We start from the raw sequence: 21,781 nt of genomic DNA, 5'->3' as shown, positions 1-21,781 counted from the left end.
GGTGGCATAACAGAATTATGCATGTGGGAGGATTGGGGTGGCATAACAGAATTATGCATGTCGGAGGAAAGAGGTGGCATAAAAGAGTTATGCATGTGTGAGGATTGGGGTGGCGTAACAGAGTTATGCATGTGGGAGGTTAGGGGTGGCATAACAGAGTTATGCATGTGGGAATATTGGGGTGGCATAACAGAGTTATGCATGTGGGAGGATTGGGGTGGCGTAACACAGTTATGCATGTGGGAGGATAGGGGTGGCATAACAGAGTTATGCATGTGTGAGGATTGGGGTGGCATAACAGAGTTATGCATGTGTGAGGATTGGTGTGGCATAAAAGAGTTATGCATGTGTGAGGATTGGGGTGGCATAACAGAGTTATGCATGTGTGAGGATAGGGGTGGCATAACAGAGTTATGCATGTGTGAGGATTGGGGTGGCATAACAGAGTTATGCATGTGTGAGGATTGGGGTGGCATAACAGAGTTATGCATGTGTGAGGATTGGGGTGGCATAACAGAGTTATGCATGTGTGAGGATTGGGGTGGCATAACAGAGTTATGCATGTGGAAGGATAGGGGTGGCATAACAGAGTTATGCATGTGTGAGGAATGGTGTGGCATAACAGAGTTATGCATGTGTGAGGATTGGGGTGGCATAACAGATTTATTCATGTGGGAGGATTGGGGTGGCGTAACAGATTTATTAATGTGGGAGGATGGGGGTGGCATAACAGATTTATGCATGTGGGAGAATTGGGGTTGATTTGTAACAGATCTTGAAGAAAAATCTACCTGATGCATCAACTGCAGAAATAACAAAAATTGTTTTTTTTTTTTTTCAGCAAGAACAGCGTATATTAAGAAATGAAGAGTAAAGTACATGTTAGCTACAGAAATGAAGAGGATCTACTTCCAACTTACCATTTTGAACAAAGCATGCAAAGTATCGATAGTAGTAATAATCTCTGACTATTGCTCTTCGCTTACGCTGTGTACAGTATGATGTGCGTTCAGTAAATATGCTGGGTTTTATAGGGTTCAAGTTCTGACGTCACAGTTGAGCTGCCGATGTCCTGCTGTTGTCACGGTTACTGTAATTAAGTCTTTTTTTTTACTCTGTACTTTAATCAAGTATTTCCGTTTGAGGAGACTTTTACTTGAACTTCACTATATTTCAAAGTCAAATATCTTACTTTTCACTCAAATACATTTAGCAAACGTTAACTGGTCAAACACGTAGCAAGCCACCAATCAGATTAAAGCGCGCGCTGTCTTAAACTTGTTTTGATTGCTGCTTGGCAACGGCGCATTCAGGCAGAGACGACATGTGCACCTTCCAGGCGGGATAATAATAATAATAATAATAATAATAATAATAATAATAATAATAATAATAATAATAATAATAATAATAATAATACATTAACAAATACATTTATTAATAAAAATCGATCATTGTTTTGTTTTTGTTTTATTTTTTTTGTTTTGTTTTATCGAGTCAATTATTATATCATCTCACAGTCAATGAATGTGTTCGGGACTCGGATTCTGCACCCACCGCCCGGAGAAGTTCCCTCACTCATACACTCAGAAAGGAGAAGCGGGAGATCAGTAAGGAGAACTGAATCTAACTTAAAATTATGAATGAACATAAACCCTTAGGAGCTTAATTCAGAAAAAAAGAGGAAATAAGTAGTGGGGAAACGTGCAAAAGATAAAGGTGTGTATGAAGCTATATCACTCATCTCGTTATGAGGATAGTATAAGCTACAGTAATGCATTTAATAAAATAAGATAAAAACAATATCATTTAGGTTATACTGTGTTGCCTGCTATGATTTTATGAATAAAGCAACACTATTTCTTTTAGCTGCATAACATCATAATTTATAGTATGTAATTTATTATAATGTGTGTAGCAACAAAACAATTACAGCCTTCTTATTCTTTCGGCTGCTCCCATTAGGGGGCGCCACAGCGGATCATCCGTCTCCATACCCCCCTGTCCTCTACATCTGCCTCTTTCAAATCAACTACCTGCATGTCTTCCCTCACCACATCCATAAACATCCTTTTTGGTCTTCCACGTTTTCTCCTTCCTGGTGGCTCCATTCTCAGAATTCTCTTACCGATATACCCCATGTCCCTCCTCTGCACATGTCCAAACAATAAAACAATTACAGCCTATCTAGCTAATTTGGATTGTAGTTAAACAGCACTTATTGGTTTGGTTAACTTTAATCGAGTTGATGTCATAAAGTTTTTCTGTGATTGTACTGAACAGGTCCTGAGCTGAGTTCAGTGAGGGGAATCTTCAGTGCAGCTTAAAAGTTACATTTAAAAGACATATATTATAAGGATATATTTGTTGTCTGTATCTTATGGCTACAATTCACCAAATTAAAGTCTTGCGGGTTTCGAATGACATATGGCTGAGTAAATGATGAAAAAAAATTTTTATTTGTGTGAACTATCCTCTTCACTGAATTTCTTTGCATCAATTTTTCCTTTTAACTACTCTGCATTCGAAAACAAATACTTATCTCATCTGTATGGATGCACAGATACCACTTTTTCCAAAACGAGTCCAATACTTAAATTCTTTTGTATTTGCCAATACTGATACCTGCATTTTCATAGCATTTGTTCTAAAAAAATACTGGGAACAAAAACAAATAATAATAAACGAATATCTCTCTTGTTTCTCTGCATGCCCACCCCCCCCCCAACACTCTTATACTCACGACACCTATGACACCTAGTGCACAGCGATAAAAAAAAAACCAGAACAGAAATTATATATTGGAAGCATATGAAATAATACAGATATACATATAGCTTTATAAAATTTAACAACTTCAATTATGACTATTAAGTTGTTTACATGCAAATCAACACTCTAGCGTATGGTTATGATATACAAATTATTAACATGTCAAATTATCTCTTACATACCAGCCCCTAATTGTTTAGTGTTTAACAAACAGTTACCAACTTACTTATACCAAAGAGTCAAACAAACCCCTAAAAGACAACATGTAGTTTAGATGAATCTCAAACAAAAACACTTGAAGGTGATGTTGATCTGAAAGTAGGCAGTAAATCTGTAACAGATCCTTAAATTAGAATATTACAAAAGAGACAAATCCTTCTGAAAGCAAACAAAGCTTTGTAACAGGTCATAGAAGAGTGTTCGTATTGGTTTTCACTTGGGCTTGTCGCACAAGACCCCTGTTGTCTGTGAAACTTTGTAGCATCCGGCCCATTACCCAAGAGATTCTCGGTGCGGAATCAACAGCAACTAATACAATGTCCCCAGGCTTTAGATTTTTTACTAGACTTTGCCATTTTTGTCTTGCAAGTCTGGCAGGTATTCCTTAACCCTTCCAAAATAGGTCAGCCATATACTGAATTTGGTATGTCAGACATTGTCTCAAAGCAGCGTTACAGAATTTTAAGAGTTAAGGTGAATGGTGTGCATTTATCCCTGATGAGCAGCCATGGTGACTGCAGCAAGGAAAAACTCCCTTAGATGTTATGCGGAAGAAACCTTGAGAAGAACCAGACTCAAAAGGGGAACACATCCTCATTTGGGTGACATCAAGAGATTGATTATAAATCTTTAAACAATACAGAACACTGGAGAGTGAGAACTAACATGAGCACTGGAATGTAAGATTATGAGTAATGTTCTTTCTACAGTCTTTTACAATCATTTGTGGTTATAAAACTAGGAGCTACTGAGCAACTCATAAAATAGCTCAACATTTGCCATCGTCACAGATCCAACACCAGCTTCTCCATGCCAGAGCTTTTAAACACTCAAAGAGGTCCAATGTCAAAACTCCAATTGGCACTGGTACGTCTCTAGATGGTTCGGGATGTTTGCGGGATCGGCATCTACTTCTTTTAAGGTCCACAATCTTCATAAGGTGGGACGTGACTGGGGATGGAGCAACCTCAGGATGCCTCGGGATGGGTAGAGAAAAAACAGTGGAGAGGAATTAGCGTAGCTGCTGTTCATGATAGGTTATGATGTGATGTGTGTTAATTGTAGGCTTTGCTAAAAAGATAAGTTTTTAATCTGCACTTAAACAAAATGCTAGTAAAGTTGTTTCTTTGCCTCCTGATAGCCCTTTTCAGAAGGCATGTGTTGACAACTGTGTACCAGATCCTTTGGTTGCCCCGTGGTAAACTGCTCTAAAAGGTACAATCTGTCATTTTATTTGTTGTCTTATTCTCCAACCCATGTTCAAAAGCTCGCATGAAGAACGTGAATTTCGAGCGGGTCTCCACTAAAAACTGGAAAATCCATAGGTGGGAGAGATTTTTTGGCATATATAGATGTATAGATGTTCCTTGCTTGATTTGTGAAACGTGTTGTATGTACATGTTTTAGACATATAATAAAGATTTTCTTAATGGTTCATATGAATGTATTTTTTTCGATTAAAATATTTGGAGGACAAAATATTTTTTTTGAAAATATATTTAAAAAGAAATATACAAAAAATGGGAACAAAAGTGTGTATATATAAAAAATATATTTTGTAAATATATTTTGAAATACATTTCAAAATATTGTTATTTTTATTATATGTAAGTTTCTGTCGCCACCAACACCACATGGCGCTCAGGTCATCCTGGCCTGTAGAGGGCGCACGTCACGCTGCCTGACCCCGCGCCACCCTGCAGAAACCAGCCGAGCGAAAGTGAGGACAGTCATAGGGAAAGATGGCGGCTGTGAGAAACATGCAGAGACTTTGGGGACTCGGTGTGAGTGCAATCCGTCAACACGCAGCTCTGAAAACATGCAGGGTGGTTCAGCAGAAAGCTTTTCGACTCAATGTAAGTGTAAAATATCAACATTTGACTGGGTAAAAGTTATTAACATTGCGGGAAAGTCTCTCTTCGGTGTGTCGGTGTGTGTGCATTATTTACAAGGACTAATTCATTGCCAGCGATCTATAAAGCAGTCGGTGGTTAGGAGGGATCCGGGGACATTTATGGTACTGAAAGATGAAAAATACTGGTACTGATTCTATCACATGATGCATTAATACATAGTATAGTAGTTTATAGTTGTGTATAGCAGTGTGTGATGTGTTGAGCCAGCAGTATTACTAACAAATACTGTCACGCGCACTGGATGTTCATAACTGATGAATAAGACTGTTATAACCACTACATGAATAGATTACTGAATGTATTTAACGTGGATTAAACTTAGACTGGCATATGACGTTAGCCGGTGGTCACTGCGCATGCGCGTTTTGCATGTCTCGGTGCGTTTGCCACCTGGAACGGCGCTGATTGGTTGATTTTAGGAGGCGTGAACACTTACCTTTTCAGTCCTTCACCAAATCTCCTGAGGTGTTTCTAGTAAAAACAGACTGTACACTGGTCATGTCTTGTCAGATCCTCCCAGAGTCAATCCACCATCATTATGACTTTTAGAAGCTATTAACATGATAGAGAAATGCAGTATAACAGAGCGCTGCATCTCAGACAGGAATTTCATACAGTGAAAATGAATGCCATTACTGAAGCAAGAAACCCAATGAACTCAATTCAACAAGTCTCCTTTCACTGCAGCCACAACTGCACCGCCGGCATACATCATCTCTAGCAAAAGCATCAATGTTAACCTTTTAAAATGACCCTGTATTTTCCAAGCATTTTTATGCATTTTTTTTTCCATCTGTAACCTTTTCCCAGTGGATTTGAAATGAAGGCAAATTGTGTTTTTGTGCAGATTCTACAGGAAAGAAAACACAAAAGTATAAATATTTCATAAGTGTATCTGTGAGACCCAAGCAGTTTCTTCTCCTGTACATAAATCCATTTGAGTTCGTGCGGTATGCAATCTCTGACCAGTGTGCTTTCTGACTATCCAATCAAATGACACGGAAATACAGACTTGATTGTACGCCTGCTAGACGGCCCCATTGTTGCCAACTCAAAATCTGATTGGTTCAACCAGACAAGCTTCAAACAAACATCTACTTCACGCTACTGGTGTTTATCTTGAAGCCCTGAATGTAGATTTCTTTGACCCTGGCAACATGTGACGGCTGAAATATGATTGGATAGTAACTTTACCTGAACATACACTTACAGAACATACAGAAAGCTATGAAAGGAGTGGACAGTGGTTCTGAAAGTGTTTAGGCCAGCAGAGAAGGCCTTTCTAGCCCTCATGGCCCAACATTGTGTATATCAGAGATGTTCATTTAGGAGATGCAGGTGATGAGGCAGGGCTTCACCTGTTATATTCCAATAAAAAGTAAATGTAATAAAATCGTACATTTTTTCCGTCCGTTCGTCTGTCCGTCCGTCCGTCCGATCTGTTATACGCCATTCCTCTATGATCGTTTTTTTGTCAAAATCGCCAAGTTCTGTTACAGGGCACAACGGAATCCTGAGTTGGCCGAGAGCTGTGTGGATTGCACAATCCCATTCCAACTGAACAGTTATTGTAACAGCAAATGGCGATTAAATATGTTGTTCAGAAAACACATCGGAATCTGATTTTCAGGTGTCCACAAACTTTTTCCCATATGGTATATGCATGTAGGTATGTCTATTCGCGATGCGATGGATCACAGAACTCGCCGTTCGGATCACATTATGGTTTTTGAGTCGCAGATCGGATCATTTATCGGTTTGGCAAAAAGAAGGGGAGGTGAAAAATATAATTTGCTTTCCATTTATTACAAGAAAAGTTACAGAGTGGCTTTTCAAAAAGTTCTGCTTCTCTGCTAGCCATTGTTGTTGATTGACTAACATGTGCAGTTCACGTTAACAAATGACTGCTCTGGTATAAAATTACTTGAAGGATCGTAAAAAAATAAAATTAATAAAAAAAAACAAGCAATAAATCCGCGGTTCACGTGCGTGCTGAACCGTGAGTGGATCAAGAAGTTGAAAAGATGGCATGATTAGCTTTTAGATTCGTTTTTGATTTCTGTATGATCTTTTTTCCCTTATACATGAATCCTGTTTTTTTTCTGAGCCATATGACCTTCCTTTCCCATACAACAGGCGGCTCAGTGCCAGCAATCTTATGATTCATCCATGGAGAAACCTCAGTTTCCCGGGGCCTCGGCAGAGTTTGTCGATCACCTGGAGTTCATCCAACCCAACGTGATCTCTGGAATCCCTGTGTATAGAGTCATGGACAGACAGGGCCAGATTATCAACCCATCTGAGGATCCACAGGTAAGACATACAACTTCAGAGTAGTAGCTGCGGTTGTGTTTTGTAATGAGTTTATACCATGACCATGAAAATGTTCGTTTCTGATTGGCTGGCATTTAAATCACAGATCTAAATCAATGCTCCTGAGACTACAGTATGTAATGTTGTGGTTTGTTATAGTGCTATTAAATAAATAAAAAATAATAATAATTTACACATTGTCTAAAAATCTGATAAAGAAAAGCCAGCTATCGTGTGTCCCGTAATGTAACCATAGCAACAATTACAAGGGAGTAGAAATGATTTAGCTTTCGTTAGATAATGTTTGGGGGGTAAATCGGATGAAGCCGATTTCAAAAAATCTAAAAAGCTGCGCTGTAAACGAGATAACGTTCCCCTGCGGCATACTTTCATGCTGTCTCGTCTGTTATCTGCTGATTTCAGGATGTGGTCTTAGGGGTCGTATTTTTAAAAATTTTAATTACATTTTTTTAATACATTTTTTAAATTTATTTTTTGTGTGATGAGTCGTACCGGTCAGCTGATTCGCATTGTCGGATAAATAAAAGATTTTCCTCCAGTTCAATTCAGGCAATCTATTCTTCTTCCTGGCTCTATAGCTCTCTAAAGATACAGTGTTGAACTTCTACCAAAAGATGACACTCCTCAACACGATGGATCGCATTCTGTACGAGTCTCAGAGGCAGGTACGAGCTACAGCCTTTTTTGGTTTCCTCTTTGTTTGCCGTTATGACCTGGCAACGAGGACACGGTGTGACTCTGACTTCTGTTTGATTCCGAATTCAAGGGCCGTATCTCGTTCTACATGACCAACTATGGTGAAGAGGGCACTCACATCGGAAGCGCCGCAGCCCTCAACTCCGATGACCTTGTGTTTGGACAGTATCGAGAAGCAGGTGAGGGTCAGCTTTTAAACCAGTCTGGTTTATGAGGTTTTTGTTCTCACTTGTTATATTTTCTCAGCACTCTCTCTTCCACTCTCTCTCCGACTATGTGAATGTCTCTCTCTCTCTCTCTCTCTCTCTAATTTTCTCAAAAAACGACAGTGTGCCTTATAATCCGAAGCGCCGTATATATGGATTAATTCTGGTTTTGCTTACTGACCTCTAAGCGATTTTGTGTGGTACAAGGCGCTCACGGCGCTAAGTCAAAATGTTTTAGTACGACTTTGGTAAACTACAAAGCCGCACCGCTTGCAGCATTACGGCTACCGTAGCCAGGAGCGTCACGGAGCAATACATACTGTGCTTCACCATAATATTACAGTGTGTGTATAAGGATCCCAAAATGGCACCTGTCAAAAGACACGCCTACGACGCGGACTTTAAACTCAAGGCTATCAGTCACGCAGTAGAACATGGGAATAGAGCAGCTGCGAGAGAATTCAACATTAATGAATCAATGGTACGGAAGTGGAGGAAGCAAGAAGATGACCTGCGCCAAGTAAAGAAGACCACACAGAGTTTCCGCGGGAACAAAGCGAGATGGCCACAGTTAGAGGACAAAATAGAACAGTGGGTTATTGAACAGAGAGCAGCAGGTAGAAGCGTCTCTACAGTCTCTATTCGACTGAAGGCAACAGCGTTAGCACGGGACATGAATATCAATGACTTTCGAGGCGGTCCTTCTTGGTGCTTTCGTTTTATGAAAAGACGTAATCTCTCTATCCGCACACGAACTACCGTCTCGCAGCAACTGCCAAAAGATTACGAAGAAAAGTTGGTCATTTTCCATAAACTGAAAAAGTGAGTGTATTGTGTTATATTTTACGTGTTACAACTGAACAAGGTTGGTAGTTATTGCGAATACGCTCATTAACGTTTGAATAATGTTGAGAGTTATTGTGAACGCGTTTAATAAAGTTTGACTGACTTATCTTTTTTTTTTTTTTTCGCCTAATGCACCTTATAGTCCGGTGCGCTTTATATATGAAAAAAGATCGAAAATAGACCATTCATTGACAGTGCGCCTTATAATCTAGTGCGCCCTATAGTGCAAAAAATACGGTATATATAGCCTATTACATAACATTATAACATACCAGAACCCGGAAAAACTATCGGTATAGGTTTTTAACGATGGTTTCGACTATCGTTGCCTCGACCTTATCAATAACTAAGGGAATTTTTTATTTTACCAATACAGGGACCCTGCCGTACACCTTTCATAAATGTAAAACAAAATCTTTTCTTAAAAAAAGTTTAGTTAGTAAGATTTAGTCTCAGTAAAGCAGATTTCCTTCATGCTCACTTGTCGATTGAACTCTACATGGTTTGTGTACTTCGTTCACTACTGGTTCTAACCATAGAAATTAGAACAAGACTGTTATTACGTTTATTTTATTAGTATGTGTGTGTGTGTATATGTATATATGTGTGTATATATATATATAATGTGTGTGTGTGTGTGTGTGTGTGTGTGTGTGTGTGTGTGTATATATGTGTGTGTGTGTGTGTGTGTGTGTGTGTGTGTGTGTGTGTGTGTGTATATATATATATATATATATATATATATATATATATATATATATATATATATATATATATATATATATATATATATATATATATAAAATGTATATGTATATGTACATAAAATTGCTGTAATGTATTGGAATAGAGATGATTTTTGCCATATTTTAACCCTGTTAGTTGATGATTGATTGAATTTCAAAAGGATTTCAGTTTCAGGAGAATTAATGCCGACGTAGTTTTGTTGGAGAGTTTCTATTTTTAAAATTGTGTGTAAATTGGAGCATGGTGCTGTGTGTCCTCGTCTGTAGGAGTGCTTATGTACCGCGGATTTCCTCTGGACCTGTTCATGGCACAGTGTTATGGAAATGCTGATGACGTGGGGAAGGGCAGGCAGATGCCCGTCCACTACGGATGCAAAGACCACCACTTCGTGACCATTTCGTCTCCTCTGGCCACTCAGATTCCTCAGGGTGAGAGAGTAATCTTACAGCACGCTGGGCTTAATAACCAGAGTCAAGAAGCTTTTATTGTCATTTCAACCGTATATACTGTAGCTGATGCAGGATACAGTGAAATGAGACACCGTTCCTCTAGAACCCTGGTGCTACATAAAACATTATAGAGCGACATCACACAACATAGAGCTACATAACAGAACACAGAGGACTAAAGCGTGTGTCCTTGCCACATAAAGTGCATCGTATTCAAAGAGTGCAGACAAAAGGCAGTGCAAACAGACAACACAAGACTATGTGGGAGAGATACATAAAAACAAAAGATAGTGCCGACCACTAAAACCTACTGTATTATGTCATACAATACAATGTGCAAAAAAACGAGTGTACATATAAATAAACACAAAATGTAACACAAATGCTGTGCAAGACAGCAACAGCAGCAGTCATGTAGACATCGATAACTCGAGTAATTCAATTACAAAAATTAATCGAGCATTGTGTTTCCCACGGACCATTATCACTGACGAACCGGCCGCTAAACTCTGGAGCGTTCTGGACAGTTAAACACAGAAGACGCTGTCCTCTCCAGGGCACTCGGTGCACTCGAAGCAGTCCTGAAGAGCAGAGGTGACTCCTGCTGGCCAGGTTCACACCTGCTTTCGAACTGCTCTTGAACGCCTGTTGAGTGGTCTGTATGCTGGAATTAGCATAACAGAGATGTGGTCTGAGTAGCCGCGGTGGGGGCGGGGCTTCGCCCGGTATGCGCCCGGGATGTTTGTGTAAGCAACATCCAGCAGGTTTTTCCTTCTGGATGCAAAGTCCACATTCAGATGTAATTTAGGGAGCACACACCTGAGTTTTGCAATATTCAAACAGTGGCCTCTAAATTTACACCCTCAAGCAAGCAAAATATAAAAAAAAAAACAACACAGTGGATTCACGTTTATTATTATATTTTGAAAACACCAGTTTTTATGCCGGTCGTTTTATTTTATTTTGTTGTAATTATCTACCACACCTCAAAGGCCGTTCCGTTAAAATATTGTCTGACATTAAACCGGTACGTGGCGCAAAAAAGGTTGGGGACCACTGCCTTAGAGTACACAGAGTACACTTGTTAGCGTTAGTGCTCAGTGGAATGTGCCCTTCAGGTACGATAACGGTGGTGAATTCACAGGGTAAATAAAAAGGTCATACCACAACCATAAACTCCACCAGCGGTGAGCAATAGAGTCAAACCCTGCAGTAGCAGGGGGCGGAGTCACAGGGCGTGCAGGGCAGTTCTGCAGTAATTATTTACACTAGAGTCCAAAATATAACCATCATATAGAAATATCACTTCACTACTCTGGCACTATGAGTTAAATATTTTTATGAGTACTCTTTCTTTTTTGCTTTCTTTCTTACTCGCTTTTTATCCATTTGTTCATAATTTTTTTCCTTGTGTATTCTATTTTTTCATTCTGTCAGTTCATGCATCTTAATATTTTTTATATGTTCCTTTTTTATTATTTCTTTTTTTTTTCTTTTCCCCATCTTTTTTTCTTGTTTTCTTTTCTTTGTCCCTTATCTTTCTTTCATATCTTTGTACTTCTGTTTGTTTACTCTTTTATTCATTGTATACACTATATATATTTATTTTCCTGGTTGTTTCTTAGCCAGTCTGTGTATAATGATCTGCATTGTGTAGAATCCTTTTTTTTTTTTTTTTTTTTTTCTCACATCACTAAACCCTAAAACTAAAATCTTACCCATAATATGATCCACATAGAATTCAGTGTGAAAGTGCGAGAAAACACAAAGAAACATCTCGCATCTCAGCTTTAACGCCTTTTCAGTGAACCGCTCACATTTTCACAGTCATCAGTAATTAAATGCTGTGGTGTCCCGCAGCATGTAAAATAAATCTCACAATAAAATGTAAAAAATATATACAGCTGCACTGCAGGGAAAAGCAGAAGGATCAATTATTATACCACAGAGCTCCGAGTTTATATGTTGCTTTATGTGCTGCCTCGTTTTTTTTTACTGATACCGATATAAATATAAATATACCGATATATAAATTAATATAATTATATCAATATATAAATTAATATAATTATATATTCAACAAATATACAGTGAGGAAAATAAGTATTTGAACACCCTGCTATTTTGCAAGTTCTCCCACTTAGAAATCATGGGGGGGTCTAAAATTGTCATCGTAGGTGCATGTACACTGTAAAAGACAATCTAAAAAAAAATAAATCCAGAAATCACAATGTATGATTTTTTAACTATTTATTTGTATGCTACAGCTGCAAATAAGTATTTGAACACCTGTCTATCAGCTAGAATTCTGACCCTCAAAAACCTGTTAGTCTGCCTTTAAAATGTCCACCTCTACTACATTTATAATCCTAAATTAGATGCACCTGTTTGAGGTCATTAGCTGCATAAAGACACCTGTCCACCCCATACAATCAGTAAGAATCCAACTACTAACATGGCCAAGACCAAAGAGCTGTCCAAAGACACTAGAGACAAAATTGAACACCTCCACAAGGCTGGAAAGGGCTACGGGGAAATTGCCAAGCAGCTTGGTGAAAAAAGGTCCACTGTTGGAGCAATCATTAGAAAATGGAAGAAGCTAAACATGACTGTCAATCTCCCTCAGTCTGGGGCTCCATGCAAGATCTCACCTCGTGGGGGCTTAATGAACCTAAGGAAGCTGAGAAATCAGCCCAGAACTACACGGGAGGAGCTGGTCAATGACCTGAAAAGAGGTGGGACCACCGTTTCCAAGGTTACTGTTGGTAATACACTAAGACGTCATGGTTTGAAATTATGCATGGCACGGAAGGTTCCCCTGCTTAAACCAGCACATGTCCAGGCACGTCTTAAGTTTGCCAATGACCATTTGGATGATCCAGAGGAGTCATGGGAGAAAGTCATGTGGTCAGATGAGACCAAAATAGAACTTTTGGGACATAATTCCACTAAACGTGTTTGGAGGGAAAAGAATGATTAATACCATCCCAAGAACACCATCCCTACTGTGAAGCATGGGGGTGGTAGCATCATGCTTTGGGGTGTTTTTCTGCACATGGGACAGGGCGACGGCACTGTATTAAGGAGAGGATGACCGGGGCCATGTATTGCGAGATTTTGGGGAACAACCTCCTTCTCTCAGTTAGAGCATTGAAGATGGGGCGAGGCTGGGTCTTCCAACATGACAATAACCCGAAGCACACAGCCAGGATAACCAAGGAGTGGCTCTGTAAGAAGCATATCAAGGTTCTGGCGTGGCCTAGCCAGTCTCCAGACCTTAACCCAATAGAGAATCTTTGGCGGGAGCTCAAACTCCGTGTTTCTCAGCGACAGGCCACAAACCTGACTGATCTAGAGAAGATCTATGTGGAGGAGTGGGCTAAAATCCCTTCTGCAGTGTGTGCAAACCTGGTGAAAAACTACAGGAAACGTTTGACCTCTGTAATTGCAAACAAAGGCTACTGTACCAAACATTAACCTTGACTTTCTCAGGTGTTCAAATACTTATATGCAGCTGTATCATCCAAATAAATAGTTAAAAAATCATACATTGTGATTTCTGGATTTTTTTTTTTTAGATTATGTCTCACACAGTGGACATGCACCTACGATGACAATTTCAGACCCCTCCATGATTTCTAAGTGGGAGAACTTGCAAAATAGCAGGGTGTTCAAATACTTATTTTCCTCACTGTAATATAGCACTCTTCTTGACATCTTGAATGAAAAAAACAAATAGCACGCAGTGTCAGTGATTCGCCTCTAGAGGCCTCGTAACTGTCTATGGATTTTTGCAGATCAACGGCCGATAATATCGACCGAATAATCGCCAAAACCAGTTAATCTGTCGACAGAGTTCATGTGTGTATATATAGTGGGAACGTAACCACAACCTGAATGTACTTTTCACGTCACGTGTCCTTTTTCCATCAGTGAAATTTGTTTATTATTGTCTCCTTTACAGGTCATCTATATGTTCATGAATTAGATAAATATTATCAATAACTGCACAACTAATCTTTTTTTTGTTTTTTTGTTTTTTTTTACAAAAATGCCAAAGCTTTCAGCTGTGAAACAAAATAATTATTAGCTAAAGTAAGTGTGTGTGTGTGTGTGTGTGTGTGTGTGTGTGTGTGTGTGTGTGTGTGTGTGTGTGTGTGTGTGTGTGTGTGTGTGTGTGTGTGTGTGTGTGTGTGTGTGTGTGTGTGTGTGTGTTGTAGCGGCGGGAGCGGCGTACGCTATAAAGCGGGAGAACAGTAACCGGGTGGTGGTCTGTTACTTCGGGGAGGGAGCTGCCAGCGAAGGAGACGCTCACGCCGGCTTCAATTTCTCCGCCACATTGGAATGTCCGATCATATTCTTCTGCCGCAACAACGGCTACGCCATATCCACCCCCACCCACGAGCAGTACCGCGGCGACGGCATCGGTCAGCTCTTCTCTTCTGTACCTCTTTTTTCTTTTCATTTTGCACATTTTTCTCTTTTTTTACTTTTACTTTTTTTAACTTGATTTCTTTCTTTCTGTCTGTGTCTTCTCATATTTATTGATCTTAATTTTCCAATTATTTTCCTTGTCTGATTTTTTTTTTTTGTTGTTGTTGTTTTTTCCATCTTTCTGTTTTAGCTGCTCGAGGACCAGGTTATGGCATGCTGTCTATCCGTGTGGACGGGAACGATGTGTTTGCTGTCTACAACGCTACCAAGGAAGCACGGCGCAGAGCAGTGGCCGAGAACCAGCCTTTCCTCATCGAGGCCATGACTTACAGGTAGAACACAAACTCAAATTCATCATATAATAATAATAAAAAGAATAATATTATAAATAATAGTAATAATAATTAAATGTACTGAACTTAATTTTTTTACTATTATTTTACCCATAATACCCTGTTTTGTTTGTGTATAAAATCCAGAAAATTGACAGTCAGGCTCATAATTTAACTGGATTAATTTACAGTAATATTTACCTAAATACATAAAAACCCACCCTCTCTCACACCCTCTCTCTCACTCTCTTTCTCAACTTCTCACACCCTCTTTCTCACCCTCTCACCCCCTCTCTCACACCCTCTCTCTCACTCTTTTTCAACTTCTCACACCCCCTTTCTCACCCACTCACCCCCTTTCTCACACCCTCTTTCTCACCCTCTTACCCCCACTCTCACACTCTTTTACTTTCTCTGACCCTCTCTCTCACCCGCTCTCTCTCACCCGCTCTCTCTCACCCGCTCTCTCTCACCCGCTCTCTCTCACCCGCTCTCTCTCACCCGCTCTCTCACCCTCTCTCTCACCCTCTCTCTCACCCTCTCTTTAACTTTCTCTGATTCTCTCTCTTACCCTCTCTTTTACTCTCTCTCACCCTCTCTCTCACCCTCTCTCTCACCCTCTCTCTCACCCTCTCTCTCACCCTCTCTCTCACCCTCTCTCCCACCCTCTCTCTCACCCTCTCTCTCTCTCACTCTCTTTCTCAACTTTTCACACCCTCTTTCTCACCCTCTTACCCCCACTCTCACACTCTTTTACTTTCTCTGACCCTCTCTCTCACCCGCTCTCTCTCACCCTCTCTCTCACCCTCTCTCTCACCCTCTCTCTCACTCTCTCTCTTACCCTCTCTCTCTTACCCTCTCTCTCTCTCTCTCTCTCTCACACCCTCTATCTCTCTCTCTCTCTATTTCTTATGAGCTCTTTTTTTCTTTCATTCTCTTTTTACGGCTTTAAAATGATTATTGTAATGACTGTAACATAAACATATTAGATTTAGTAGTTTTCTTCATGTCGCTACAAATTAGAAGCAAGGAAACAGAAGACTTGATGGTTGTCCTAGAATTTCATTCTATCTTTTCTTTCTTTCTTTGTTGTTTACAAGCACATTCCAGTATTTTTCTTGCACTTTCTTTTTTTATTTCCCACTTTTTTGGAAGTGTGTTTTTCTTTTGTCGTGTGTGTGTGTGTGTGTGTGTGTGTGTGTGTGTGTGTGTGTGTGTGTGTGTGTGTGTGTGTGTGTGTGTGTGTGTGTGTGTGTGTGTGTGTGTGTGTGTGTGTGTGTGTGTGTGTGTGTGTGTGTGTGTGTGTGTGTGTGTGTGTGTGTGTGTGTGTGTGTGTTACAGCAGTCTAGGCTGAATTCTTATTTCCCTCCGAGCTCTTGCTGAATCTTATATACATTTGTTTGTGTAAATATCCCTGGCTGTATGAGAAGCTATTTCTTCTTCTAACTCCTCCCGTCCCCTCGGTTCAGGATCGGCCACCACAGCACGAGTGACGACAGCTCGGCTTACCGCTCGGTGGACGAGGTGAACTACTGGGACAAGCAGGACCACCCCATCTCACGCCTCCGCCACTACATGAGTGCTCGTGGCTGGTGGGGCGAGGACGAGGAGCGCGCCTGGAGGAAGCAGTCGCGCAAGCTCGTCATGGAAGCCTTCGAAAAGGCTGAGCGGCGTCTCAAACCGAACCTGGAGTTAATGTTTACTGACGTCTATGACGAAATGACCCCGGGCCTCACCAAACAGAGGGAGAGCATGATGAGGCACCTGCAGCAGTACAAGGAGCACTACCCAGTAGACCTGTACGAAAAGTAATCACTACGATTCGATTTTAGTCAGTTCATCCAGACCCTTCAGTTCAGGGGGATTTTGGTGGTCTAAAACAAAAGAGATATTCATAGTGTTTGAATCCTAAAGCACAATTACTTTCATGTAGATACCTCGGTTTGATTTAAATCTGCGAGTAAAACATCGAATTGTTTTCCATTTTGAAATGCGAGAAATCGATTCGAGACGTTAGCATTGCGCATACAGATATTTCCGTTCAAACTTCCCAGACTCAAAGAGGATGTGTGTGTGTATATATGTATGTGTATGTGTATGTGTATGTGTATGTGTATGTGTATATGTACATACATACATCTGCCACTAGTGGCCACTCTGTAGTGCCTTTTATGATTGGACACTACTGGGGCAGGGCAGGAGGAAGCGAGGCTTTGTCTCGATCAGGATATTTTACTATTCAGTCCACACCGAATATCACAGTTTAACCCGGGCTTTTTAATGTGATTCTCTCAACAGTTACAAATTAATTCTAATACTGTACATCTACAGCTGATCTACTTGAGCTGTATATACACCTTCACTGTAACCTCGCTACAGAAGAACAGCATGTTTAGAGTCACTTATTATCATAGTCACTTATATATTATAGTTTCTTTTTCAGTGACTCTCTTGCACATGTGGGAGGATTGGAATAAAGTCATTAGGCATTATTTCTGGGAGTTTTTGTTGTGTCGATTGGGATTGTATAAGCTGTTTCATGGTGGGTTGATGTAGTCCGTGTCCTTTAGTATGGCGTATGAATTTGAAGGAAACGTATTGTTTTTTTTAAACAGAAGTGCTGCTCTGTCACATTTTCCTTTGCTGTTACATTATATTTGGGATGACTTTTTGATCAGATGTTAGGGGGATTCGTTGATTGTTTGAAAGAGTAATAAAATGTTTGTGAAACAATAGCTGTACATGCCAATTATTGTGTATCTTTGTGTGTTGGGGTTTCTTATTATACATTTAATTAGGAATTTATTATATTTAATATTGGGGAGGTGGTAGCCTAGTGATTAAAGCATTAACGGTCATACCAGGCTGCCACTCTTGGGCCAATGGGAATAAGCGTCATGGACGATCCCATGCCCTGCTGCGAAAGGAAGATGGGTGGGCGTTGGGCTAGCAACCCGACCCCGTAAAAAAAACTGCTACGGAAACGGTAAATAAGCCATCAGGCCCTTTCAGCTCAATGCGCCTCATGACACGGGAGGACTAAAATTTTATTTAAAAATATATAAATAACGTTATCAGTGAAAGCTTTGTTCTTTGAATAAGCAGGAACTCTGTTTTCATACACAACTAAGTTGAAGAACCATATTTGTTATAATACTCTTGAGGTGGTATAAAAAAATTTCAAGTCCCGTTTTATAAAATGCCAACAGATGGCAGCACAAGCCTGCATGCACAGTCAAAGGGAGCACCGATTTTCATAACTCAATGTGCCAAAAGACCGTCTTGTGCACATCTGGAGCTATGCAGCTGGTGCTATTCTGACCACGTGCGCACTCCGCTCTCCTCACGTGCCGTAAACACGATCTCACCCACCCTTCTTGCCAGATTTGGCTCCTGCGGACTTCACCGTCTTCCTGAAGATGAAGCTCCGGTTCAAAGTTCGCCATTTTGACACAATTGGGTAGCATAAAATCTGCTTTTAATTGCCACATTACATTACAGTAAAAAACTATTTTCCTCACATATCCAAGCTTGTTAGAGAAGGTTGGGACCAGAGCTCCAGGTCTAAAGAATTAAGGGTCTTGTGCAACCTTTTGATCAGTAACCCAGAGCCTTATGCAGTACATTGAGGCAACAATTCCCAAGGTGATCCTACTTAATTACATTACATTACTCGTGCCTAAGCAGCACAATGGTGCTTGTAAGTGTGCTGATAAATGTCCAATTCACAGGTTGGCTTTTCTCAGAACGTTCACGTGAAATTAATTATCATTTGGGGGGGAAAATAAAAGTCATATATACAGAACTGGTTCTATAGAACATAACTGTAGCTGCATTTTCCACTCATTGGCCATTTTAAAGTATGCATTTAATATCATTCTTGATATGCATTTAATAAACAAATCTAGCCAAGTGTTTCTGTGTATAATTATGTCTAGATTTTTATTAATTTTTTGTTGGTTTGACATAATAATGGTTACTAAAGACAGAGGGGTTTTAAACACTTGAGACATTTACCTCATTGTTTTATGCAATAGGTGTGGAAGTCTATCTCCACCACATAAAAAATTCACAATTCTGACTTTTTTTCTTCGTGCAATTTCACCTTTTTTATCTCAATTCTGACTTTTTCAGCCAATTCTGAGTTCTTTTCTAATAAACACGAGGTATTTAGAGCTATCACTTCTGCTTTGTGGGAAAAAAAAAATCAGATTTATGAGTAAAAAAGTGAGAATCGTAAAAACATTAATTCAGATTTGCAAACCTTGATTGTTTTAAATGTGGCGGAAATGTAAATTCCATTATTAGGTGTGGAACTGAAGATTCAAAGGATTTCCACCAAATAAAATCCCCTTATCATCTCTATTTCTTACCCATTATTTGTTTGGAATAGTTTTATGTGGTGCTCTTGTTTCCTGACCCTTCGATGACACTGTATAATATTGTTCTGCCATCATTAACCCACACAGCTAACAAAGTAATATCATCGTTTCATTAAATCTCCGGCTTAATTAAAAGCCGAGTACTGCAGGGGTTTGTTCTCATTTACACGTTTGTAAATGACAGCCAAAGGGGTTTGTTGACTCAGACCTCGGTTCATCTGCTACCCATTTTTAAAGGTGCCCTGTTTATTTATTGTTGTTAATAGCACAAAATTGTATTTCTTTCATGCAGCCAGTCTTTGACCTCCCAGGAGGAAATCATCTTTTCCTTGGATGCTCAGTGGTTTTTAATTATCTCCATGCCCTTATGGATTGCTAAATCATTTTGAATGTGAAATTGCATTTTAGGTTGGTTTTGTCACAGTGGATGTTATTCATTATGGTAAAGTGGGTGAAGCCAATCCTGGCTTTAACAAGATGCTACTGAGGGGCCGTCGAGCAAGGCCCTTAACCCTTTAACTGCTCAGTTGTAAGTTGCTCTTAACCCTATTGAACACTTTGGATGAATCGGAATGCTGACTTCATCCCAGAAATCCTCACCCTACACCACTGGACCTTACTTTTGTGGTGACTATAACAGCAAATGAGCAATAAATATGAAATGATATGTTCAAAAAGCACACACCAATCTTATAGTAATGTGTCCACAAATTTTTGGCCATGGAGTGGATCTACAAAAATATATTGTGTGATTATATTATTTCAAAGAGCTTTTTATTTATAACACAGAAGCACTGCGGTGGCACTTCTCTTTATTTTGTATAAATGTAGTGTTTTTTTTGTCCATTAGGGGGAGATATATCACAGTTCTGGACCTGAACCCTGACCAGACCTCCTTGTCTTTTTAATAGAGCTATAGAAAGAGTAAACATAAGATTGCATTGTTTCTTGAGTAAACAACGAGAATAGTTTTCATATACAATAAATGTCAAACAGCTGCAGTAACAGTGAAAGTTATATTTGATTTGGGAAACACTTTCTAAACAGACTTTTTAAAAAGTCTCTTTGCTTCGAGTAGTTTAGAGCATTATTTCTCATTATTTCTCTCACTCTCTCTCTCTCTCTCTCTCTCTCTCTCTCTCTCTCTCTCTCTCTCTCTCTCTCTCTCTCTCTCTCTATTTTGGACATAAAACAATTTTATATCTGTATTAAGACTTGTTAACGATAACAATTTTTATGTAATGCTGATGATATTGCTAAATGCTTGGTGGGTTATTTCTGTGTTTTTTTTTTTTTTTTTTTTCAGTTGTCTTGAGTGTGTAATAATAGGGTTTTAATGCCCTGAAGGTGTGTAATATTTCTGTGTTCACAAATTTTTATAATTACATTAACGGCATTTGGCAGATTTCCTTTATCCAGAGCGATTAACAATTATCTCATGTATACAACTAAACAGTTGAGACTTGAGGAAGACTAGAGACTTGCTCAAGAATCCAAAAGTGGCAGCTTGGTGGTGCCACTGGGAGTTGAACTCATGACCTTCTTATCAAACGTCCAACAACTTGAGCACTGCAGCCACTACAACCACTTCCTTTATTTACTTCCCCGAATTCACTTATTTATGAAACCCATATACCACATCCCTTTATTAAAGTGATTTAAACCTTTTACATTTATAATGCTGTTATGAAGTGCTATGCATAATGTAACAAATGAATATCTTATGAGCATTGAGGGTTTTTCTGTCTATTGTGTAAAGACACAGTTATAAAGAAACCCTAATTACACCATAGGAGTTAGTTTAAAAAAATAATAAACCATAAAGGCAGAGCGATAGCTACAGGGCAGGCAATGCCGGTAATTGCTTGGGACACTATGCATGAAATTGCCAAATCTGAAAGTGCAGAGCTCCCTAAAAACGTTCCATGCGTAATACCTGCCCCCCACCACCCCCAAAGATCTGCTGTCTTACTAAATGTGGGCGAGCACATGTTTATTTCAGTTTGTTGGGCTTTCAAACTAAAGTGGGTGTCTTACCAGTCTGGAATCTAGAAAAGAAAGAAGAAAAGAGGGAAAAAAAGGGAAATAACTGTAATAAGATACAGAAGACTTTAACTTCACTATATTTTAAAGTCAAACGTCTTACTTTTTACTCAACTACAGTGGTGTGAAAAAGTGTTTGCCCCTTCCTGATTTCTTATTTTTCTTTCAAGTAATTATTAGGTTTAGGGGGCAAACACTTTTTCACACAGGACCATGTAGTTTTGATCTTTGCTTTCCCTCAATAGTAAAAACTTTCACTTAAAAACTTCATGTTGTGTTCACTTGTGTTATCTTTTACTAATATTTAAATTAGTTTGATGATCTGAAACATTAAAGTGTCACAAACATACAAATAAATAAGAAATCAGGAAGGGGGCAAACACTTTTTCTCACCCCTGTACATTT

General features: G+C 39.4%; 1 protein-coding gene across 1 annotated transcript; it reads left to right on the top strand.

Moving 5' to 3' along the window:
* Nucleotides 1-4,685: 4,685 nt before the first annotated feature.
* Nucleotides 4,686-17,684, top strand: bckdha (branched chain keto acid dehydrogenase E1 subunit alpha). The gene is made up of 8 exons (XM_083553066.1): nucleotides 4,686-4,847; nucleotides 7,044-7,220; nucleotides 7,820-7,906; nucleotides 8,008-8,116; nucleotides 10,003-10,164; nucleotides 14,406-14,612; nucleotides 14,810-14,951; nucleotides 16,421-17,684. Exons 1-8 carry the CDS (start codon nucleotides 4,734-4,736, stop codon nucleotides 16,761-16,763), a joined length of 1,341 nt encoding a protein of 446 aa, XP_083409192.1. The 5' UTR covers nucleotides 4,686-4,733; the 3' UTR covers nucleotides 16,764-17,684.
* Nucleotides 17,685-21,781: the final 4,097 nt, after the last annotated feature.

Source organism: Silurus aristotelis (genome assembly GCF_946808225.1).
Source record: "Silurus aristotelis genome assembly, chromosome: 10".
Taxonomy (NCBI): Eukaryota; Metazoa; Chordata; class Actinopteri; order Siluriformes; family Siluridae; genus Silurus; species Silurus aristotelis.
This window is presented reverse-complemented; position numbering and strand designations above follow the sequence as displayed.